The sequence below is a fragment of the Equus asinus genome, chromosome 19 (genome assembly GCF_041296235.1).
Source record: "Equus asinus isolate D_3611 breed Donkey chromosome 19, EquAss-T2T_v2, whole genome shotgun sequence".
Lineage (NCBI taxonomy): Eukaryota > Metazoa > Chordata > Mammalia > Perissodactyla > Equidae > Equus > Equus asinus.
The window spans coordinates 23,510,599-23,536,430 of record NC_091808.1 but is presented as its reverse complement, the minus strand read 5'-3'; the positions used below and the strand labels follow the sequence as shown (position 1 = coordinate 23,536,430).

The following is a 25,832-nucleotide window of genomic DNA, read 5'->3' as shown; positions in this document are numbered from 1 at the left end:
TAGAGGAAGCAGGGACCTGAGTGCCTAGAAAATGGAGAACTTCAATATGAATGAGCTAATTTGCGCCATAGAGCTCCCCAATGGTTCTGAAATTGGTGTCACCTGCTATAAAGAATTTAGAGAGGAGACATGATTCTGAGAAATTTGTATAAAGGGCAGTTAGATGCCTTAGATCGTTCCAAACCTGTTCAACCAAGCAACTATCACTCTGAACCACAGCCTTCAAGAGAAAGGAGGTATGGTTTCCAGAAAAGTTGAATCAGAAGGGGCCCTGGACTCAGGAATACAGGGCACAAAAGCGAACACAAAACAGGGTTTTTTAAATCAAGATTCTCTCCACCCTTCCTGTCATCCAGCTCCTGGAACACAGGCTACCAGTCAGGATTCATTGCTGGAGAAACTGAATAGGACCCAAAGAAAATGCCCACAAATGCTGACATTTGAGGGTCTCACAATGAAAATGTCAGTTTTGCCTCCCACATTCAGAATTGTATTCCCCATATACACCCTTTCTCAGGAACCCCCAGAAGATGTACTTTCCCTATGCAACCCAGCTCTTGTTTGGAGGTGTGGTCTTCAGGAAATAGGATCCAAAGGTAAACTCAATGCAATTAATCCATGAGAAGAACAGTGTTGAAAGAACTTCTATAACTCTAGAGAAGAGTTTAGGAGTGATTAGTAATAGGTATATAGAAAACCAATCCAGAAAGGGAAAACAAATCTGGAAGTAAGCTTGGAAAACAAGGGATATATAATCAGAGAACCCTAACTAGCTCGGCAGTGAACCCTTTGGATAGATGTCACAATAATGTCACTACTGGATTTCTCAATATTGAACCTAGAATTGTGAGCTAAATCAGTTGGAAGGGTGGAGAGATCAGAAATGAGATGAGTCTAATATTCTCCCTTAATAGAAATTCCATAAAAAAGTCTGAAATTGGCACCTTAAGAAATAGCAATGACACATATTATTGTCCAGTAGGGAAGCAAATATCTAAAGAAGCAGCTACAAGGATCTAAAATGGGTGTTTCTGGAAATGGGCCTGTGTGGTGCGAGAGGGCTTAGAGCACAAAAGCGTTGTTCTTCGTTATAAGCCTAGAGATCTTGCTGATTTATTTAATCATGTCATATATTTCCTCAAAAATTAAAATTAGTTTAAAATGCAAATACCTCATATGGAAGCAGTCTGCCAATCTCTTTCTTGAAATTAGATTAAGGACATTTTCATAAATCTCAGACGGCGTGCAGGTAGCTCATCCCTGTCTCGGTTGAATGTTATAATACACTTTTCTTATAATTATGCCCTACTCTTTGGCTGGCAGCCCCTGAAGGAAAGACGCAAGATTTGACTTTGCCTTGCCATGTCTTTTCTATCACCAGGTGGAAAAGCTTGGTTCAAGAATATCTAGAGTTGGGTAAAAAAAAATTATTTTTTCCCCTTTGATGAGGTCACTAAATAAGAAACATAAAAGGTAAGATATTGACTGGATTAAGTATACATTAGATGAAAATTAGTATTTTCAAGTCTAAGAAAAGAATAAAATATTTTTTTCCCAAACTGCAAAATAGTTATCCAGTAAAATAAGTTGCTATTTGTATCAATTAGGATCATTTAAGTCAAAATGTGCTTGTGTTTCATGTGCGAGGTTAAACATGATCCTACGTATCTTCAGAGATGTGTATACATTTGATTGAAATTAGGAATAATTTGGACCCCTCACACTTTACAACACTTACAGCACGAACCTAAAAACAGGAAAATGTTATACGTGAGAGATATTGAAGATATTAATTCCTAGAAAAAAACATATCAAAGCTTTAGATTTGCTCTAAAAAAAAGTCTTAAAGGGCTAATATTGTGCTATTTTGAAGAGACTCCTAATTTAGAAAGTCCAAATTATGTCTAATTTTTTTTAATGGAATCTTTCTCCAGTCGTATGAAATGTACCACCAGGGCTGTGTAATCAATGTGAAGCAGATGGCGGAACAATTATCTGGTGTATTTGGGTACTACCATTGGGCAGTTCAGAGAGTGTGGGCCAGGAAATTCATTCTGTGTTTTCAATCTACTTTCTGGTTATAATGGGTAGTGTTTTTAAATGAAAATCTCTGTATCATTTTAATTTCCATAATACAAGCTGCAACTACATATACAACTCTCTTTGCATTTTTTTTTCCTTTTTTTTCAGTCCAGTTGGAGCTATACAGTGATTTTAGGAATCTAATTTTTGAGTTTTAGCTGTGATTATTTTGTAATATCAGCCTGGCTTAACACTATCAACTCTTCGCTAGTATATAAATAACTGCTTCCAACACCAGTATACGGATTTTAGTATTTCATTTAAATACTTTAAATATTTAAAATCATATGGTATGGCTTGTAATTTAGAGGAGACACTATTTTTGAAAACTAATTCAGAATTATGTACAGGAGTTAAGACTTTAAAAAGCCATTTGAGGCACCTTCTTTTCAGCACATAGTAACATCATCTTAAATGATATGTATTTTAGTTTTTTAATTACAATTGGAAATGATCTATTAATCTAAATTTGGTTTTAAGTTTGTTTTTTCTAACACGTTATGAGTGTTTTCAGTTATCAGTATCTGGCTCTATAGGTGTTAACATAATTAGACATATTGCATATATGCCTAGTTCTAGAATACTTTGTACTTGTCTTTGATAATAGTCAAACATTTTTTAGTTCTAAATATAAGAAATGATTACACAGTGATGATGTTCATCTTATGGTTTGACTAATATTTTTAAAACTTTATTATTTTTCAAGCATACATAATAATAGAGAAAACAGTATAATGAACCACATTTACCATCACCTAGGTTCAAAATACCAAGATATTGTCAATTTTGTTTCATCAATCCCTTCCCCTCACATTTTCATATGTTTTGTTTTGAAGCAATTTCCAAAGAACGTGTTTTAAGTTTAAACACTGACTACAGCAAAAATAGTATAGTTTCCCAAGATAATGACTTCACAAAATAACTTTTATTTGGTTTTATATTTTTATACTTTGTTTCTGAAAATCATCTCTTTATTTTAGAAATAGTTGAAATAATAGATTTTTTCTATGCAGAACTCCACAGAACCACATCAAGATCTTTTGAATCTGTGCAAGCTTGTCACTAAAACTTAAAATATGTCCACCTGGATAAAAGAGCTTTTACAAAGACAGTTTTCTCAATTTTTTTCTGGAAAATATTGAGATTATTAGGAAAACCTTATAAAAACTATGATGTATGTTTCTAATTTTAGAGATTATAACAATTTTATTCTCCATTTAATTTCACAAAGGAAATTCAATGTGACTTTCTGGGATGGTGTTTCTTTTGGGGGTATAATCTGAGTATATGGATGCCACTCAGATATTAATACCTGTAGCATCTAGTTAATGCAAAAGAGGCTCGAGCTTATGAAATATTTTTTATTTCTGAACACAAACTGCTTGTCACATAGGTGTTCAGCTCTTTCTGTTCCTTTGCAACTGTAATTCCCACTTCACCCCCACTCTCCCCACAGTTTTCCTAGGGGTTTTTCTGCATTTTTATAGACTCATTGTAAATCAAGGGACCCTAAACATTGGCGATATTTTTAACAAAATAATTGTGGCTGATTTCTTAAAGTCAGATGCAGTTTATTTGCATAGGATTCTTTTAGGAGTTAAGAGTACGGAATGAGATGGATTGCCAAATGGAAAAACAATGGAAAGTAAAGCATTGTTTCAATGGCCTAGAATGTGGCTTGTTTTTGTTTTCTTCTCTAATGCAAAAATTGGTTCTGGTTTTGCACACCTAAAATGACTATCTGAAGTAGATTTTTTTTCACGTAAATTCTCCATTCCTCTTAAATAACAGCATCCTGATCTCCCTATGGGTGCACTCTCCCCGGTTCACTCTCCCCTGTGCACTCTCCCTTGATCTCCTTGTGCACTTTCAGTGATTGCAGTGGATACTCAATCCTGCTCTGGTCCATCACACCCTTCCACCTGCCAGCGATAGTAATTGGTTCAAGGATAAGCACATGACCCAAGCGAGCCAATGAGAGACAATTCTACCCTATGAAACTGCTGGGCAATAGAAATACTCTTTCCATTGGCCTTGAATTTGGGAGGCTATCAATCTGAAACTGCTGAGACCACCAAGTAGAGAGAGCCTGCCTGAGAGTGAATCCACCCTGAAGCAAGCACAGCTGAGAGACCACGAGAGACAGCGCTCTCATCTCATCATGCCAACCTCTTGGTCCAACTATTTCTGGAGTCCATCTACTTGTCTTTCTATGTTATGAATATATATTCTTAAACTATTTTTTCTCTTTGCCACTTTGAGTTGATTTCTTTCACTTGCAACTGAAATTATCCTAATATTCCATCTATTCAGACAAGTCAAATTCTATTTTTTTTAAAATAATTGCAATGTCAATTTTGCCATTTCTATGACTCATGTACATATCTAAATCATTTGTCTCATTACTTTAATTCCAAGTATTCATCAGTGCCCTTAATCTCAAATTATCTCCTACCTTTTAGCAAAAGCCTATTTGATACCAGTGGAATGCCAGATTAAGAGGGTAGGGGTGAGAAAGTGTCATGGCGAGAGACTGATAAAAGAAGAAACTAATCACATGTTAGTTTAAATTTTCTCTGAGATACAAAGTCAGGTCATCAGAAAGCAATATATTAGAATATTACTTTAGATTTCCATAGAGATGCCTTCACAGAATTATGAGTGGATATAAATTTATTTAGCACTTCATGTAGCAGCCAAATTAGCTTAGCTTTCTGGCATAACTACTTTCCTTTCTCCCCAGGCTATAGAATAGAAAAGGTTTACAGACAATCTTGGGTTGGCATTCTTGCTCTAACACTAGCTCAGTTATCTTGAAGAAGTTACTTCTCTGTGATGCAATATTTTCATCTATGAAATGGAAATGATGATTTCTTCACATGTGATTGTAAGGATTACACAATATAATAGCAAATATTTAGGAAAAAATAAATAAATGGAAACAAGTGGTTTTATCAACCACGTCAATCATCTTGAAGGTAACATATCAATTAGGTGTTAAGTCTGTGTATTTCCTCAGGTAATGAATTATGAAAGATTTGGAATTTAGGCTAATCTCTCTATGATTTCAGAGAGTTGAAAGATTATACTATCTTTAAACTAATATAGTCACTCTAAATTCATGCAAGAATTTCACAGTGGACGTTCCAGCCACTCTTTTCCTCTTTTTGGGGGGCGAAGGGGTGTCATCTTGGCTATAATTCTTTCAGCACATACTTGCATCTTTTTGACTATAACTATTAATGATGTAGTGATGCTGATTTATTACTTAACCACTTTCACCCAATGGACAATGTTGCCCTGGAGTAGGAAAGATGAAGTTCTAAAAATGAGAATGCAATTGTTGATAATTCACCACCTCAGGATTAACAGGAGCTGACAGTGTTTTCTTCCCCACAGACAAAACTCCACATTCAGAAAGGGGGATTCCGACATAACGAAGTTAGTGCTGACACAAATGTCCATGAGAAAAACTCCCCAAAGATTAGAACTCTGAATTTGAGTCTTAAAATGTAGTAAATTTTATAGTTTAAATAGTGAAAAATGAGAAATACTAAAGGCAGTCTTATTATTTTATAGGAATAAAAAATTAAAGTTTTAATTAAATTTTTGGTATAAAATATAAGCCTTCAAGTCCTTCCTCTACTCATGAACAATGGGGAAGAAAATATCACAATCTCTGATTTGCTCTGAACTACAACTTACCCTAGCTTATCTGATCCCCAGAACTGAACTGAAACTAGATTCCTCTAACATCAGCAAAAGCGTCTCTGAAATGTTTGCAAAGCTGCAGGTGCAGGGGTCTCTGAATAAATATTATTTCAACACTGATCAGCTGCATAGGTGAAGACCAAGTTAGGAAACAGGTCTACAAGGATTTCTTAATGAAAGCAGGTGGTTGTTGATATTCTAAATAGACTCAATAATTAGTTAGAACATTTTTAGGACTTTAGGTGCATCTCACAAGGGATGTCTGTAATATTCAGAAGACAGCTCATGTAGGAAAGCACCTGTTCAAGAAGCTACTCATTCATGCTCTCCTAATAGGGGAAAATATTTTAAAAACTACATATAGTGAGCCCAATAGTTCTGTTCCTACCAAGGAAAGATTTTGCTTCTTGGATTAATTCACCTGCTAAAGTTTAGAAGTTTCCACAGTGTCAAAGAACTGCCTTCCTAAATAAGATATGGATTTCATGTGAAAGACGAAAAATAATTACTATATTTGTTTAAAATTTTATTTAGGGCAAACATAGAAATCATACACTGTGGAGCAAAATTCACTTGCTTGATAAATAATGTTCCATACCAAGTTTAAGTAATGGTAGATTTTATCTTCAACCTCTCAGTTTGTTGTATCCATTAAACAGATTATCTATTCTAAATAAAGTAAACATATATGCTTGGCTAGAGTCTTAAGATTTTGAAGCTTTTTCTGCTCTCTCTATTGTCATTTTTATGGCATGAGTTTCTACTCAGAGAAATTTAAAATGCATTTATTCTTTAGCCTATATGTATACTTTCACACAAACTAATCTTTGTTCAAGCAGTACTACCTACAAGACAAAAGTTAAGACCATTCAGCAAGAGTATACATGGTAAAAAATACTGGAAAAGTTTATAAATTGTTACTAGCACGTAGGCAAGTTAAATTCCTAAGTAATTTTTTTTTCTGAAATGTATTGATCAGCAATAGGGTGCAAGATAAACTAAATCAAATTTCACATCTCCTTCAATGGTGTTTTTGAAATTCTGAGTAATGACTCAGGTTGAGCCATTAATACAAATCCTCAAAACTTAAATAGTTTCTTGATACTTTTCATTGTGAGGCATCTTTTAAAGAAACAACAGATGCCTCTCCACATGCATTCTAAAAATCAATACAATTAATCAATAATGCTCTCCACAGGTAATAAATGCTGAGAAGCATTTCTGCCTATCTATATTGATCGAGAGAATTGCTTCAAATTGGTTCTGATGTGTATAAAAATCATTTCCTTATTGATCAAAGCCTCTCTTCTCTGATATGTCATTTCACATATGGGGTACAATTGTTTTAGACTTCATTCTTGTATATTTGTGATAAATTTCCTAGATCTGTGTATGAGACTACTTTGAATAAAATGTAAAATGGGTGTTTTTGTTTCTTTAGGGGAACATATAGCTCAAAATTTAATCAAAGCATGAATAATCATGAGAAATTACTGAAGCTGTTTTAATGAGAAATGTAATGATGTATTTCATTCACCTTTTCATTATTTGTAATAAGCGTAAAAGTTTTGAGTCTCTTTTTATTTCTTACAACAGAATTCTATTGATGCAGACGCATGCATTTAATCCAGATCAATGCTATTCATCATGGTATAAATGATAGAAAACTGCATAGTTTTAGTCAACTATTGACTTATAATATTGCTGAGAAACTATATTTTTGTAACATGATCAAATATATAAGTGAATTTTGTGGCTTTTTTGCTAATATATATGTTAAGGGAATAGACATAGAGTAATAAGAAAAGTAGGTTTTCTAAACTACTTTTCTGAACAATGATAAATTTACAGTTTCAATAGATATAACATTCAATAAGTCTCATTAAATAGGAGTTAATTCATCTTTGACTCAAACAATATGTGTACCCACAGTTGCCTTGACTAATAGTAGCTGCTAACTGATGGCTCATGGGTGAGTATTATTAGATCAATTAAGGACCTTCCCAAGAAGCTCAACCTGTAACTTTTGATACATTCATTAGTGTTGTGAATGATCCCCCCAATAACAAAAAAAAAAATCAAAGATTCCTGTCAACACAATTTGGTACACTTTATAACCTCTACTACTTGTTTTCCTTATCTGAATGTTTTATTAAAAAATGGAATTGTTTTGGTCAGTGAATACACCACCGTGAAAAGTGTTGCTGAACTAGTACCTTCTTAAAAGTTGATCACCAATTTTTACTTCATTAAAAAGTTTCATTCATCTCATGTTTTTTATTTGGAATTTCAGGGAATATGAATTGTCATATTGACAGTTGAGATCCCAATATGTCTACCTTAGATAATTTTCATTTCAATCTAGCAATTGAATTTTGTCTTTTTTTAATTCTGAAGGAACTTTTCACACAAAAGAAATTAAGTTGAAATCTTTCAACACAACAAGAACTGTTGCTCTTTTCATGAACAATCAGTGTAAGGAATTGGATGAAATATGTTCACTGTATTCAAATATTCTATTAGGGTGAGTCTGAGGGGAGGTTAGTCAATGTTGAAAGCATAAGCATCAAAAGGACGATATATTCTGGTTTGTTTCCCCTAGAGCAAAAATGAAATGATAAATTTTTATAACATCTTAGTACAAAACACCTAAAACTGTAGAGATGTCTTTCTGCCCACTGGGGCACTGTTGAGTACTGGGCACACTGGTTGGCCTCTTTGAGCTCTAAAAGAATAAAAGCTGCTTCCTAAGTCTCTCCCTTATTCCCAGGAAGCTAATTGTACAGTAAGATTCTCAGAGTCCGTAAGTACCATTAGGGTATCCAAAGAAATGAAATTTTTGAAATATTTCTTGTACTTAAGTAGAAATTAATTTTAAAGTATTCCTAGGAGGAAGTATAGATTCAGCTGGAAACTGGAGCTACACACCCAAGAGATGTTTACTCTGACTCATGTTGCATTTTAGTAAGGGCAGCTTAATCACAGTGTGAGAGATGACATTAAGCCAATCAATAAAAATTCATCCAGAGGTATTAGGGCATGACGTAGAGGATAAGAACATGAGCTTTGGAGTCATATAGCCCTCAGATCCAGACCCCACTGCTTATAAGCTGTGTGGCCTTGGAGAAGTTGCTTTTATCTCTCTAAGCTTCGTGTTCCTCCTCTGTGAAGCACGAAATGTGCTAGCATTAGAAATATAACGTGAACCATATATATAATTTTAAATTTTGGTAGCCACATTTTTTTAAATGGGTGAAATTAACTTTCAAATAATTTTAATTAATACAATATATACAAAATAGTATCATTGCAATATATAATCAATATAAAATGAATGAAATATTTTGCATTCTTTTTTTCATAAAAAGTCTTTAAAAGCTGGTGAGCATTTTACAATTACAGCACATTTCGATTTGGACTAGCTGCATTTCAAGTTCTCAGTTAACAGCCACATGAGGGTCGTGGCTGCTATAAAGGATGGTGCAGGTATATATCTACCCCATGGGGTTGTTGTAAGGATAAAATGAGATAAAGTGTAGGGGGCTTAGAACAGTGCTTGGCAAATAATGACTATAAAATGTAGTTGTGAAAACCGTTACTGTTACCACTGAGTAGTGTCTGCAACAGCCTGGGTGCTTAGCTGGGGGGAATGTAAAAATATATGACATGGCCCCTGTCCCTGAGTAATTACAAAATTAAGAAGGTAAGACAAATGCATAGTTGACTATAATTTATGGCATCTTATTACCACATGAATAGTATGAATAAAATGTAATAAATGCTCAGAAGAGGAAGATGTTCTCCACTGGATGCCAACTTGTTGATGAAAGTCACTTTGAAATGGAATTTAATAAATGGGTTGACTTTTCTTAGGAGGGTAAGGTAAGGGACCATGGAGACAGCTAAGGAAAATATTCCACCAGAGGGAATAATAGAAGCAACAATCCAAAGGTGGGGAAGTGAAAAATACATTCAAGACGTAATGGCGGATCATTTGGTGGAGAAAACAGGGTTCATGTAAGAGTGTACGTGGCTGAGTAAATGCAGATCTGTACTAGTGTGGCAGTCTTAAAAGTTATGCTAAGATACTAGAACATTATTCAGTGTCAGAAGGAAATAGTAAAAAGAGCACTGATTTGGGAGGCAAAGAATACAATTTTAACCAGGTTATACAATTGCCATGGAGATGTTTTCTTACCTTGGGCAAGTCACTTCCTCTCAGCTGCTTTATTTATAAAATGAGATTGTTGGATCTAAAACAAAACCTGAGAATGTCAGAGTTGGAAAGGGTCTCTTTGTTTCTGCTGGGGTTTTTTTGTTGTTATTCTATTCACATTTATGGTATTTTAGAATGGGAGTGACGTAATTGAAGAAACAGGAATTAATATAGGTAGATTCAAAAGTAAAGAAATTATAATAGGGGGCCAGCTCCGTGGCCAAGTGCTTGGGTTTGCATGCTCTGCTTTGGCAGCCCAGGGTTTTGCCAGTTCAGTTCACAGCTGGAAATGGGCAAATTATAGAAAAGTAGTAAAGAAGGATGGATAGAACCTGAGTTGAGGATGGAGAGGGAAAAAAGGTGAGGCACGAATGTCACTGTAGTTTGGAGTCTGGAAAATAGAGAAAATATAGTATTCAAAGTAGAAATGGAAGAACCAGGAACATAATTTAGCTGGAGATATGGGAAGGGCTGTAATATGGGTCTTTTTAGTTATCAGGTATGATTTTTAGTATGCACAATATATGCACTAGAATGTGTGTATTTAAGAGTCAATGGATACATGAACGAAGAAGGACTCCTGCAAGAACATGGATGTTTTAGTTTCAGAGTTTCACAAAGTAGTAAACTCAACGCTGAATAAAAGAATTAGGAGATTAACATGAGCATTAGATTTAAGAGCCTATTTACCTAGGAAATTCAGTGTCATTCATAGACAAGCCCCAAAGTGTCACACTTAACTGAATCTTAATTTATGAAAGAAACTTTAAAGCCAGTAAATGAAGTAAGACTTTTTGAATAATAAAGATTTCAATCCAGGGGTCGGTCCTGTTGCCAAGTGGTTAAGTTCGTGCGCTCCGCTTCAGCGGCCCAGGGTTTCATCGGTTCAGACCCTGGGCGCGGACACTGCATCGCTTGTCAGGCCATGCTGAGGCGGCATCCCACATAGCACAACCAGAAGGACCTACAACTAGAATATACAACTATGTACTGCGGGGGCGGGGGGGCTTTGGGGAGAAGAAGAGGAAGAAAAGAAAAAGAAGATTGGCAACAGATGTTAGCTCAGGTGCCTATCGTTAAAAAATAAAATGATTTCAATTCAAATCCCAGTTTTATCTTCTCTGACTCTCATTCTTCATCAGCTAAAAAGGGCAAATATCTACCTCATAGGGTTGTATGCAGAACATGTGAGGTAACAGGTACCATGTGGAGCTATAGATGCTCAATAAATGACAGTAAATGATGACTACTATGAACTCATTCCGATAGATCTGAAAGACAAAGAAATGGGCTCATTCCTTTCATAAGGGTCTTTGCACTCGTATTTATATCACACCACACCTCCTGCTACAACAAGTATGTATTAAGCACTGATTATGTCAAGTTTCATGATTAGTGTGAAAAACATGGCAATAATAGGCAGCATGCAGAATTCTTAATCTTAAGAAGAATTTATCTAGGTTAGGAGGCAGGTAAGTGTTGAAAAGATCAAGATTACTCTTGGCTATTCCAGCCAGGTGCATACTCTCAAAATCAAATTGAATTTGTATCTCAAATTGGTTAAAAATTATTTAGTTTGAAAAAGTGCCAATATTTTATTTGCACATTTTATTATCATGAGATTGAGTTTCCAGTTTATAGTGGTTTTTCCAAAGTGATTACATACACTCAGATAAAATTTTACTACTTGATTTCCATGGGCTAATTCATTCTGTAAACTTCTTTAAGAGATTCCGTTGCTAATGATGCTTAAATTAGTAAGTACATTCAAATATTCAAGTTTTTATACCAAATCTGATTGAGACTACTTTGCTGAAGACATTATTAGACCTATTTTTTTAAGAAAATTGCTTTTTAAAGCAAAGTATAAGGAAATCATATCATCTTCAGTAAGTTGTAAGTGTATTTAGAACTAAAATTTGAGAGAATTACTAATTTTTAAAGGTTGATTGGCTCATTTAATAGCAGAGCAATACTTTGTGGGTAGGCAAAATTTGGTGCTTGTCTTCTAAGCCAAAAGAAGTTGCCAAATTCATCCAATAGAGTAAAATGGATAGCAACCCATGTTATCCTCATTCAAACTCCATTGGTCAACAAAAAAGACACCAGTTTAACAACAAGAAAATATTCTGAAGCCTTGGTAGATCAAAATAAGTATTGATTAAGTTTTTCAGAGATGTGTGAATGAAGAGATAGTCATAATCACTCGCTGTTGATACCGAGCTCTTTGTACCAAAGAAAAGCACTTAGAAAATTATATCAATCTTCTCCCCAGACCGCTTATTTTCTTCCCATTCTGTGAAGAGTTTGGGCATCCTAATAACTTAAATGTTAGCAAAAGAAAAGAAGAAAGTCATTTTTACATAATGTTCAAATAATTATTTATATTTTATTTTAAAATACCTTTATGAATCAATTTGGCTATTTTTATTTTTAGATCAATGTTGATAAACTATACTTCTCTGTTTTTTAATCATATACTTTCAATCTATGAGTTATCTGTGGAATGCGTGTATTCATAATTTGATATAATTATTCTTCTTAAAATGCTATGCTAAATAACATTTTAGTCTATTCAGGCTATTATATGTTACAAGATAATTATTTTGATTTTTTTGTTTTTATAACATTTTAATAAAATATTAAAGTAGAAGTATAATTTATCATTTATTTTTATTTCACATTTTAAAGAGGCATATTTATTTTAACATGAACATTATTAGTGCAAGTTTTACAAAAATTCTTGTGGTACTATTTAAATTTTATTTCTAACATAATTTCATCCCATTGACCAAAGTTTTTTTTATTTTTTGATTTTGTGAGAAAGATTCACCCTGAGCTAACACCTATTGAAAATCCTCCTCTTTTTTTTTTTGCTTGAGGAAGATTACCCCTGAGCTAACATCTGTGCCAATCTTCCCCTACTTTGTACATAGTCTGCCTCCACAGCATGGCCGGTGGGTGCAGTAGGTCCACATGTGGGATCCGAACCCTCAAACCCTGGGCCACCGAAGCAGAGAACATGGAACTTTAACCACTCGGCTACCAGGCTGGCCCCTCCTTGACCAAGTTTTGATGTGGATAACTTTTCTATTCTTCCTAAATTTGTCATGAAGATTCTGACACTGGGATAACAAATGATTCACATTGTGGGTTATTTTTCATTGCCAATCACCAAGCTATTTAGAAAGATGTCCATGCACGTGTCTGTAAATACTCTACTTTCTAGAGATGCCACCAATAATCATATTGTGGCATTTTTTTCTGGGTGATACCTCTCTTTCACACCAACTAGATACTCATGTAGCAATTGACACATCTGGTAAGTAATTTTGAAAATCTTCTAACCTAAACGGAGTTCAGCATCTCCATTCCTAGCAAAACTAATTTTTAGATCAGATGCTATATGCCTTGTAATAATCCAATATGCTTTAAAGTTTAACATGATCATAAATTTATACACGTTTTAGGAATTAGATATTATATGTAGTCTTGCAATCTTCTGAAAATGTGCTCAAGTAAACCTGAAAAAACCTCACCACAAACTTGTTGACTCAAATCTGTTCTAGTAAAGACAAATTTTTGAAATACTTAAGGCATGGTGCTGCTGAATTATATAATCCTAACATAAAGCTCTAATATTATCATTTTCTCTATTTTATTCAACAAATTTTCAGAAATTATGAAGAACCTTCATAAATATTTCCAATTATGAATTTTACAGATTTTACATCAACAAAAGATAATGGTTTAAAGTTAAAACCTTTCCATTTTCTTTATGGGCTTTGATTCTGTTTTGTTCAGTTTGGTTTCAAAAATAGAAAATAATATTTACCCCCTTCCTAGCTGTTGTATAAAGACTAGTAGAAAAGAGTTATCAGTGTGATTCTTAGGAAAGTCACAAACAGCAATTGCCTATAGAGCGAAGCTGGAAGTGTAATCTATATGTAATGCCTCTGTCAGCAAAGACTTAGAAGAGGGTTTATAATAAATATTCGCATCTGCTGCTTTGGACACTCTAATCCATCCTAAGGATCTTTGCTGTGTCAGGCTTTGTTCTAGATGAAGAAGCCCAGTAGTTATAAATGTTTGCAAATAGGCTGTATTTATCATGTTTAGCTTTACTTTTATAACTTTTCTCTGTTTTAAAGACATTCATGACAATTTGGGGTATAATTTGTGGTTAAATATTTCACTGTGACTTTTATGGTGATATCACTATAAACTTTTTATTATGAAATGGGCAAATTCTATTTTCACAACATATCACCTACTTAAAATCTGTCAAGAAGGCATCATTAATAACAGTGCTGTGCTGGATGTGAAAATGCAATGACTAAGAGCCCAGGCTCTGGATTCAAAGTGCTTATGATTAAAAGCCAGCTCTCTCTATACCTAGGGTGTCCTCCTAAGCTAGTTACTTAGCTTTTCCAAGCCTCTCTTTCTTCACCTATGTGATGGAGTTAATATTTTCTTTATCATTGGATTACTGTAAGGATTACATGGAATTATCCCCATCAGGTATCTAGTATCTAGCATGCTGAAAGAGTTTAATGAATTTTAAATGTTATTACTGGGATGATAGTATGCTTTCTAAGTATGGTTAGATAATTCCGTGGATAATACTAATCTTATACTTATTTACCCCATTTATTGAGCAAATGTAAATATATTCTATTGCTTTTACTTACCTCCAAATTCCCTGATAGTTTGCTACTGGACATCTTTAATGAAAGTATTAGTTAGAATTGGACTGCTGATTTTCTTTTCACTTTAAGGAGACTATTCAAAAATATATGCTATAGGGGCCGGCCTGGTGGCTCAGTGGTTAAGTGCGCACGTTCTGCTTCAGCAGCCTGTGGTTTGCAGGTTCTGATCCCAGGTGCAGACGGCACTGCTTGGCAAGCCATGCAGTGATAGGCATCCCACATATAAAGTAGAGGAAGATGGGCATGGATGTTAGCTCAGGGCCAGTCTTCCTCAGCAAAAAGAGGAGGATTGGCAGCAGATGTTAGCTCAGGGCTAATCCACCTCAAAAAAAAAAAATACTTCAAAAAATATGTATGCTATAAAAATTATGAGAATACTCTATGCTGTATTTAGCTCTCTTATGTAACACAAATTTAGTTGAACAGAATTTTGAATTTTAAATTAGAGTAAAAAACCTAAATGAGGTATTTTCACTTCAACTCTAAAAAAATTTGTTGAGTTCATCAGTGTCACAATTTTTAAAGCATAAATGTGTATTATTATAGTTTTAATTAAAGATGTATCATAATTATAATAAACAAGTTTAAAATATAATACAAATGTTAAAATATAAATTATCCATGTGTGTATATATATATATACATCTTTGCCATAGATAAATTTTGAAGTCTATGCTTTTTAACACTTTTTCACATGTAATTCACTTGAAAGGGAAAACTGTATTACTCAGTTCCTCTCAATCTCATCCTCTCAAAATTGTTTATTAATCCCAAACATAAGGAGACTAGCAGGGCATTTGATGACCTTTACACATAAAGTAGGTAAAACATTAGGTTTTACCTTGTTATTTTAAAATTTTATAATCTAATCGTTGACATGTCTTAATTCAGACTGGAATTATTTCCTATATAGACAGGGGTTAATTCATATTTAATGATTGACATCTAATATAAAACAAGTTTATTGAATTACAATGGTAACAAAGTGTATATTTCATTGCTCATAGACTGTGACTGCTTGAAATAAAACTTTAACACTCTCTCTTTCTCTCTCTCAGGTCGAGTTTTAGCTCAGGCGAGTGGCAATGGAGTTATCCACTTGCTGGATCTTAAATCAGGGCAGATTCACAAATTGATGGGCCACGAGAGTGAGGCTCACACAGTCGTGTTTTCTCAGGACGGAGAGAGTCTATTTTCCGGAGGCTCCGATGGCACTGTTCGAACGTGGTCTTGACGGTCAGCATACCCACTGCAGAGGGCATTCCCTTTAAGGCTTGAAATGCCTCCTATAGTCCCAAACAAGTAAATATCTGGTTAAATATGCCAGAAGGTAACATTTACAATTCGCTTTAAAACATGCGTTGGACATATATTTTAGTGCTCGTACTGTTACCAATAAAAATAACTTTTTGCTCATTCATTTGTGTCTGGGTCTTTTTTCTTTCTCATTTTGGTAAGAATTTAGAGACAGAGCATCTTTGCTAGGGATTTAGAAGAAACAGCTTACAATGACGCCTAATGACAGACTAGACGAATTACAGGAGATTGATTTGGATGTTAGAGAACAAACTGCAGGAGAACTGGGCTACTTTTTTAAAAAATCAAATCCAAGCTGCAGAAAGATCCAAAGTTTAATCACGTAGCATGGGGAAAGTCTTTTTGCAACCAAGGGGTCAAATAAAATCAGGGAGCATACATTTTCACTGATTCTTCGACAATGATCATGCTTTATCTATTAATAATCAGAGACTGCAGATGGCTTAAACCTCAATGCAAGGCTCTTCCGGAACTTTCATTATCTGCAGCCCATCCAAGAATGCATTAGGTACAATTACAATGTTTTGTATTCTTTTAATTGTAATTTCAATGCAAAGAAGTATCTCGGACGTAAAACGCCTTTCCCCCTAATGCACGCAGCCTCTGTATAAAGCGCAACTGCTTAAGAGAATACTCTAGCCTGTTCCAAAGAAGCAGCTCAGGGTTTCGACCGAACTGGGCTCAGAAGCCAGCTGTTGGCGCTGTCCGTGGTGCTGAGGAATTCCCGGCTGCCAGCAGAATGAGCTCCAAATCAGCAGTCTGCGAACTGCTCTCAGCGATGCAGAAACCCAGCTAAAGTTGTTCCTTTCCTTCACGTCCACAGTTAGTATTTTCTGGTGTGTGAGAGGGGATTCAAGCAACACATTGTGGATGATGCTGATGGTATTGCTGGCGGAGCGGGGTTTAAGCTACAGCATGCTGTTGCTGTTTGTGATCCTCAGAGCCTAGCCAAATCACCTCTACTGCCGTAGCAAATACTGTGTAAGTGAACTCATGTGTGGAGGAGGCGTAATCAGCCGGGAAATTTCATAGAAGGATCTGGGAAAATGCTAAAAATAAGTTCAACATGATTCTGCTACTGGGATCTGGATTTCTACAGAACCAGCATTGCTGCTTGCTTTGAATTCTGAAGACGGGTCCAAAGCATATTTCTTATGTGTGTCTGCTGTGTTTCTCTCTGGAAGGGCGGGAGACTGCTTCTTGACTGTGTTTTGAAATGGGAGGTAGAAAGAATGGATTGTCTTTAATTCAAGCCTGAAAATGTATTCTTTGGATAGTTAAAGAGGAACTGTTTCCTTAAAACATACCTGATCTTTTAGTTCATATTGGTCTATGACCCCCCCCCACCACCGTTAACCTCCAGAGTGATTAGGTAAGTGTATCTTATGACATGAGTTATATTTGTTTTCTCAAAGAAATAGATGCAGTCATTTTAAATCATATGTACCAATATGGGGAGGGGGAACTTTAGCTGGGAAGTGATTCTCAGTTTAGCAATGTTTGCTTACTTATTAAAAACCTTCAGATAAACATTTTATTTTATTTCATTTCTCTAATGTGTCTTCTCTTAAATAAATACTGTCTTAAACTGCACTAGAGCAGCTCAACATGAAGAGGTATTTTTTTTAATTGCCTAAGAACTTTGTTGTATTAATAAGAAAACCTTGTTTTCTCCATGCACATTTTAAAAGGTATTTCATATAATAAAAGCATGTTTAATGTTTATATAAAGTGGATATTACACTCTTATTTTTACCTTTAAGTTTACGATTACCATAACCTGACTCATTAATGCCTACCTGTAGCTTGCAAAGAGATCATTTTGTGTCTGTGTCCTTTTGAAGCAGAATGACATATGTATTCTATATGGCTTATCCTGCATGTAGTGACAGATACGACTGGAATACTATAAGGAAGCACCATAGCTCCTTTTTCTTCCAAGATAAACTTTCTAAATATGTGAGAGATGTACAAATTCGTGCCTTAATTAGTAAAATTTTTTATGCTTTTTCAGAAGCTTCTGTTTGTGGCCTCTCTAGTAATTTAAGAGAAAAAAATGCTTTGTCAAAGGAAGCTTCTGGCTTCTCAGGCAGAATTATAGGTTTGCATTTTTTTAATTCTATCATGACTCATTATTTTTGACATATTTTAAAGGAAACCCATCTCCTTTATCATTATGTACCCAAAAGGAATTCTAATATCACAGAGCAGTTTTCTCTTGAAGGAGGGCATGAATATACTACCTTCCATTTTACTCTTACTGGATTTGCATCTCTAACTTAAAATGCAAATACAATATAATAGTTCATGAAGTTTCCTAATGGCATCTTTATCTTTTTAAAGATTATCATGTGTATATGTTAGACTGAAAAGAAACAGTTTATCATTGCTCTTACTATAATCTGAAAATAAACCAATGAATAATATTTATAAATGATCTGAAAATGTCCTATAAGCAATATTATGGAAAAAGGCATAGAGCCAATAGCACTTAAATAGGTAAATTAACTATTTGACAACACTTTTCCTTATCTATTACTCCATAAAGTCACACAGTTTCCCCAGAGCCTTTGTATGAGTTAGTCACTCTAAACATTTAAACAAGAGCCCACTACCAACACTCCACACCAAGCACTAATACCAAGTGAAGTTTATGAGTCGATGCCATCAGATTAATAGACATATTTTCTATGATTGGCAACACCTCATTACTATTTTAAGAAACTTCAATAAATGATTTTACACAGGTATTTTTTGTGCAAATTGGCTAAATGCAAATATCTTTGGTATGGCACAAAAGAGTTAACTTTTCAAGACTGTGTGAATGGTATTTATTTTATGTTGAAGCAATTAATTCAAATAGTATTACATGAGTACTAGATTCAAGTTGCTGTAAAAAACAAAAAAAGTTCACAGATACTTCTTTCCTGCCCACTAGGAGCTTACTTCCTGAGTAAAATAAAGGTGAGGACAATAGTGCAAATAAACTTATTTTTAATAAATCCTTTGCAATACATGTTCTCTTGTATTTATTACTTAAAATTTTTCTTTCTCTTATTCACTGTGGAATAGTATTTATAAATAGTTTTTATAAATAGTGCTATTTTTTTTCTTAGCTGTGTTTCAAAATTCAGATTCATGTTCACTGAAACAAGTAACCCATATTGAGACTATTGTTATTCACCAATTATGGGCATAAAGATCCTTTATACTAGCTCCATCCCAATTATAATTTACATTCAATTGTTGATTTCTTCTCTTTCTTTTAGAAGTAGAATTTTTTGCTCACTAATCTCTTGCGTTTTTATACAGATGATTGTAATATATATACATTCCTTCACTGACTGGTCCAGCTTAAAGAATAATAGGGAATATGAATTCAAATGTTCTTGAGTTATTTGTAAGTAACTACTTGTAAAATCACCTTTTGAGGCCCAGTAAAACTAGTTCTTACAAGTTAGACAAAGCCAGACCTTTGAAATTTAGAAGAGAAAATCAAGCTTAAGGATCCTAGGTGAAATAATCCAGAAAGGATAAATTTTAAAGCATATATTACCAAGGATAAACTCTCCAAACTGCATTATAAAGTGTAGATAGTTGCATGAACTTAGTCTATTTGAGGTCTTAGTATCTTCCAAATAGACTCCAAATAAGCAAGTTAAGAACGTGAGCTTAAGTGAATCTATATTCTCTTTGTATATACAAACTTATTCTTTTTAAATATTTATTTTCAGCCTACCCCTTTTGTATTCCCATGGAAGGAGCTGAGTGTATTTACTATTAGGAGCACATCCAGAAGCCTTTGAGGAGGGGGATGGCTCTTCATATTCATGAAGCTTGCATACTTCTGTTGGTCATCCCTGGATTGGTTACCTCTGCTGCCATCAGTCATGAAGACTACCCTGCTGATGAAGGTGACCAGATCTCCAGTAATGACAATCTGATTTTTGATGACTATCGAGGGAAAGGGTGTGTGGATGACAGCGGCTTTGTATACAAGTTGGGAGAACGATTTTTCCCAGGACATTCCAACTGTCCATGTGTCTGTGCTCTGGATGGACCTGTTTGCGACCAGCCAGAATGTCCTAAAATTCACCCAAAGTGTACTAAAGTGGAACACAATGGATGCTGTCCTGAGTGCAAAGAAGTGAAAAACTTTTGTGAATATCATGGGAAGAATTACAAAATCTTGGAGGAATTCAAGGTATGAGTTACCCTTTGTATTTATTGAATAGTAACTTTTCACACCACATATTTAGAAAATTAATGTTAGAAAAATTAAATGTTAGAAAATTAATGTTAGAAAAACAGACTTTTAAATTTCCTTTTAATTTACAACAATATGATTCCAGTTAGCATAAGTACCACTGTGGTCAACAAATATACAATTGGTTTTTTGATCAATATCTGTAGGGTTTCATGATAACAATTACTTTAGAAGTATTTAGGGCATGCTTAAAATCTTTTAGTTTTTGCCCTTAAACATTTCTTCTGTGTTATTACAAAATACGTTTTCTGAGGGAAACAATTTTGTTTGAGGCTATGCGTCTATTAAGTTACTGTTTAAATTTTGTGAGATTTTTTTTGGTGGCTTATTAGCCTGTATTTAGAGTCATTTAACTATAGTCTAAAATCACCTTTTTAGGCTGTAGAAATGGAAGTGTAAGTTCTACAGAGACATACTTCTGAGTTGTGGTCTTTATATTAAGAATATGCATTGCACCTACTTGTTGTAAAGCACGGTCCCCATTCTCTCCTTTGCTGGTTAGCCTTTTTTACCTACAAGACCCAAGAGAGTATTTAGAGTCATTTAACTATAGTCTAAAATCACCTTTTTAGCTGTAGAAACGGAAATGTAAGTTCTACAGAGACATACTTCTGAGTTGTGGTCTTTATATTAAGAATATGCATTGGACTACTTGTTGTAAAACATGGTCCCCATTCTCTCCTTTGCTGGTTAGCCTTTTTTACTTACAAGACCCAAGAGAGAACTGAATTTTTATCATAGTCCATTGTAAAAGGTAGCAAAAAAAAGACTGTAATTTTTTCAGCCTCTATGGTATTTCTTAGTCTTTCTCTTATGCTTGTGTCATATTTTCAAGTAACTTGGAGTTCATTTTTATCTCTTCTTGGAGTCTCTTTTCTCCAATGGCTAGTTTTAATTAGGGTTTCCTACAAGCCAGATCTGAACCCTGAGGGTATAAATTAATATGTCAAAATGTCCTCCTTAAATGTAATGGCAGTTTGTTCCTTGGAGTATCTGTCATACTGATGACTTGATATAAAAGGTTTTCATTTCATCTAAGTTCTGTGATAAGGTGCTCAGAACCTTATAGGCAAAAGGAGATACAGCTAGTTTTCAGTGTGACTGTTTATGTTTGAGAGAAGAATGTTTGGTTATTAGCACTGACCCGACTTCCTTGGCCACAAGAGTCACATGGTGGATGAAGTCAATATGTGGAAAAAAAGATTTTAACTGATAACGACCAGAGTATTCTGTGATTAGCATTTCATTGCATTCAGCCAATACCACGTTCTGGGTTCAAACCAGTTCTAATTTACCCAAAATTACCCAGTCATTTTAACTAGGTTTCTTAGCACATGAGAGAAATTTTAGTGACAATTATCACATTCAACTTTCTTATACCGTCATGCACCGCATAACAACGTTTTGGTCAACGATGGACAGCATATACAATGGTAATCCTATATGATTAGGGTCATATAGCCTAGGTGTGTAGTAGGCTATACCATCTAGGTTTGTGGAAGTACACTCTATGACGTTCACACAATGACGAAATCACCTAACAATGCATTTCTCTGAACGTATCCCTGTTGTTGAGCAATTCATGGCTGGCTGTATGTAAATATTATTCTAGACTTTTCTCTTTTATGTATTATAATACCTTCTTGCACAATATTGAGAAGAGACTTTGAGAGTCTAGTAAAATTATCATTATTGACATCAAATAACAGTCAAAAGTATAGTACACTTATTAATGACTTTATGGTCTCTAAAATATTGGATACATTTTGACATTAGCTATTTTTACTTTTAGGATAATGACAGTAAATGCAAATACTCAACACATGATTTAATTCCAGTCATGGTTTTAGAATCATGTCAATCTCCTCTAACATGCATATTTATCTAGGGTAGAATGCAAAAAGGCATTGTAGGATAGCCTAGCCCAAGCAAAAAAGTACATCAAATAAAATTTTTGAGTTTTATATAATTTTGTAATCAATATTTAATAAAGAAGAACAGATATTGACTGATTATTTGAACTTAGTCAACTCACCACTAAAAATGCTATAGTTTTTCCCTCTATTAGATTTTATGACAAAAGTAATACCTATCTTACCATGTCAAACAATAGAGAATATATAAAAATTAATAATTCCTTCATTCAACTATATATCCCTGCTATAGTCAATATATAACTCATTGATGTTTAACTTTTCCACCTTACTCTTTAGGCCATGAGATTTTTAAATGTGATTTATAAAAAAAGAAAACAGATGCAAGTTTTTCACAAAGATTTAGAGTTATAAAAGCTTTAGAGATTATGAAGGGCAAATTTGTAAGAGTGAGGAACTGAGACCAAGAAAGTTAGCTACTTGTCCAAAATTGTCATTGTTTAATCTATTTCTGAATACTACCATTCAAACAATAAAGTTTGCATAACCTCTCAAAGAACTTTGGCTCTAAAGTCAGAGAGACCTGGAGTCAAATCCCAAATTCATCACTTGGATGTAAGACTTTGGAAAGAGTCAAACTTTTTTGAGCCATAGTGGCATTGGCTATAAAATACCCATCAAAATAATGACTTCTCTTGAGAAGAGATGTTGAAAACCTTTAATGAGATAACTTATGCAAAGTTAGCAGCCTTGTGATGACTGGTGCACAATAGATACTGAATAAATGGTTGTTTCCCTTCTCCTAAACTCTAAGGTCCAAGGATTTACTCTAAGTTCTAAAATCCTTTGTCTACACTTACATTTTATAATGGAAGCTCATCTTCAAAAGTCATTCAATTAAAAGAATTCCAATTACTTTTTTAAATGTTCTAATTATCTATGTGAACTAAATACACTTATGCAAATATCAGCCATGATCTGTCATCTTGATTCTCTTCCAATTCAGCTTACAAGAGACAAGTAACTAACTTCTAAAGATGTATGGATCATTCACATAATGATCTTGGCATGTTATTAAAGAGGTTGCATTATGAGATATTTTTACATATAATATATTCATCCAACAAACATTTATTGGGCTGTTTAGTATACAAAATACTGTAGATGTACTTACATTGGAAAGTAAGATATCTAGAAAGCAAATTCTCTACTCACAAGGAAAACATGAACAGTGTGAAGAGATAAGGGGGCAGGGAAAGCTGCCTCAAGTAAAGTATGTGATTGTGAGCTTAGCACCAAGAGATTATGGTGTCAAGCTTATCAACATGGTGTGAGGTTTGGTCAAACAAACTTTCTTTTTCTTCAAATGGTCAAAGTTGAACCTGTTCTTAAAGAAATAATTAAAATTGATCTGGAGAGATTAAAATTCCAAAGAGGAAACTGCTTTAGCAAAATCAGAGATTGGGATAAATAAAATCTGCAAAGAGAAGAGGAAAGTGGTAATAACAAGAAGTTGGGTCTTGCTAAAATGCTATTATAGTAAGAGGGGGATTAATTTGTATATGTGTTTTGGACAGTGGAGAGAGGAACTTGAATTCTGGGCCAAAATATTTAGATTCAGTCTAAAAAATAACAGAGTAGAATTCATGTTGTTATGCATAGAGATGACCTAGTTAAATATGTTTTTTCAAACAAGACTGCCTTACAGCCAAGTATAGAATTGAATATAGGTGAAGAGAAATTAACGGCTGAGGAGGTGGGCTATTGAAGAAAACAAAGAATGAGATGATCAGCATTCATAAGGGCAAAAACATTCAGGACAGTCTTTAAGATAAAAAATCTAAATTTCCTAGTATAGTCTAGATTCCACTCATCAAACTCACCAAATTATCTCAAACTCTCAGAGACTTCTCTTCCCTGTGTGCTTGCACACGCTATCCCACAGTTTTTCACCATTGCACACCTGCATAAGTCCTACTAGACTGACTACTTGAAACCTCCATTTAAATCTCGTCTCAACTGGAAAGCCCTCTCTGACTGTCCTACTACTGTATCCTGGGCTGGGTCTCGCTCCTCTCCAGTATGTTCCCACAGCATGCTGTGCACACCATTATAACAAGAACAGTAATCATAGCCAGACACTGTTGAGACCTTTATGTGTATTATAATACATTTCATTTCCTAATAATGAGGGTTATACTTTTATTAGAAAACTGAAGCATCAAAGTGCAAGTAGCTTGCCCAGCATCACACAGCTCTAAGGTGGAAGAACCAGGATTCAAACCTGGGCAGCCTGGCTGCAGAATCTAAGCTCTCCACCACCTCTACTGTCTCTTTGCACTGCAAAATATATAGTCAAACAACCTGTGTCTCCCACTAGACAGTGAGCCTTTTGAGGCTAGAGACAGGGCTTTCCTTTTTCTCCTCTGTTCCAAACCCCAAGCACCATGTAAACAAGGAAACAGGCATTTAGTATATTTTTGGTGAATGACACGTGGGTCAGATTATAACTGAATGCATAGAATAAAGAAATTAGAGTTCCTCCAAAAAGCCTTAGTTTCTTTCTGCTTATGTGTTGATCTCTTCATTTTAATTAGTTAAAGAAGCACTCAGGTAGCTCAGGCAGAGTGCTCTCTGGGCCCCTAAAGATGACATACATTGTTCATGAAGCACCTGTTTCCAACTTGCCTACTTCCTACTCCTTCTTCTTACCCCTCCTCACTATGTCTCGCCTTGGAATCCGCCTCATCCCAGGGTTGTAATGACTACCCAGTGTTTTATTTGTGTTGTCTCATTCTATACAGTTGCAAAACATATGTCCCTACTTCAATCTTTTCTGATCATCAAATTCAAATGTAAATTGATCCATATGTGTCACCTGATGGGAAGAATACTGTTATTCATAAAGGTTGGCTTTTTTTTTCAACATTTGCTGATGCAAGCTTTGAAAATGGATTTCTCTCTACTCTTTTTGAAAACTCTAAATTTTCCAGTGTTTTGGTAATATTGCATTAAGATAAAGGTCACTGTATAGCAGGTTCTCTCATCTTTCTTTTATGTTTATCCAGGCAAAATGACACTGAAAACTACTTTTCAAGAAATAAAGACCATAAATAATAAACTTCAATAACATTTCCTTAAAAACTTGATTGGAAATGTGTGCTCTATCAGCTTTGGCTCGTGGCTCAATTATCTCATGCTGAGTTTCCCAAAAGGAAAATCATTTCTTATTTTGCTCAGTATTTTTATAACTCTCCCTCAGCTAGAATTAGCTTTTTTGGATTTTTTTTTAATATATATTTTAAAACTTGTACTGATTTAGTTTTAGGTCAGACCCTGAAGGTTATACTGCATGCAGCTGAAAGAGATCTTCTTATTTCAGCTTTTGCATAGCCTGTCTTATTTTAAAGTGACTTTCTGCAGTCAACACCCAGTGTCCCTAATTCAGGATTTGGATTTGCCCAAAATCTGCCTTTCGCTGCAGGCACAGACCTTTGTGCCTTTCCCACTATGGGCCAAAGACCGTTGATCAGTTTCTGAGTTTTATTTTTAACAAGTTCAGCGCGACTGTTTTCTCATACTGCACAATTTGTATATATGTTGTTGCTTTTTAAAAAAATTTGTTTTCCTACGGTGGTAAGCTGCCTACTTTTTGC

General features: G+C 34.6%; 2 protein-coding genes across 6 annotated transcripts in view; both read left to right on the top strand.

Annotated features, from left to right (window-relative positions):
- Positions 1-16,137, top strand: part of SPAG16 (sperm associated antigen 16) — a 911,706-nt gene extending 895,569 nt beyond the window's left edge. For all 5 annotated transcript variants that reach the window (XM_070489783.1, XM_070489782.1, XM_044751340.2 and 2 more), the window contains one exon: positions 15,777-16,137. In XM_070489783.1, coding sequence (XP_070345884.1) covers positions 15,777-15,952 — 176 coding nt within the window. In that variant the 3' untranslated portion in view covers positions 15,953-16,137. The remainder of the gene's footprint in view (positions 1-15,776) is intronic.
- A 555-nt stretch (positions 16,138-16,692) lies between these two features.
- The window catches only part of VWC2L (von Willebrand factor C domain containing 2 like), a 155,956-nt gene continuing 146,816 nt past the window's right edge, over positions 16,693-25,832 (top strand). The window contains exons 1-2 of the mRNA XM_044751554.2: positions 16,693-17,407; positions 19,770-20,239. Of these exons, the coding sequence (XP_044607489.2) occupies positions 19,850-20,239 (390 nt within the window). The 5' untranslated portion in view covers positions 16,693-17,407; positions 19,770-19,849. The remainder of the gene's footprint in view (positions 17,408-19,769; positions 20,240-25,832) is intronic.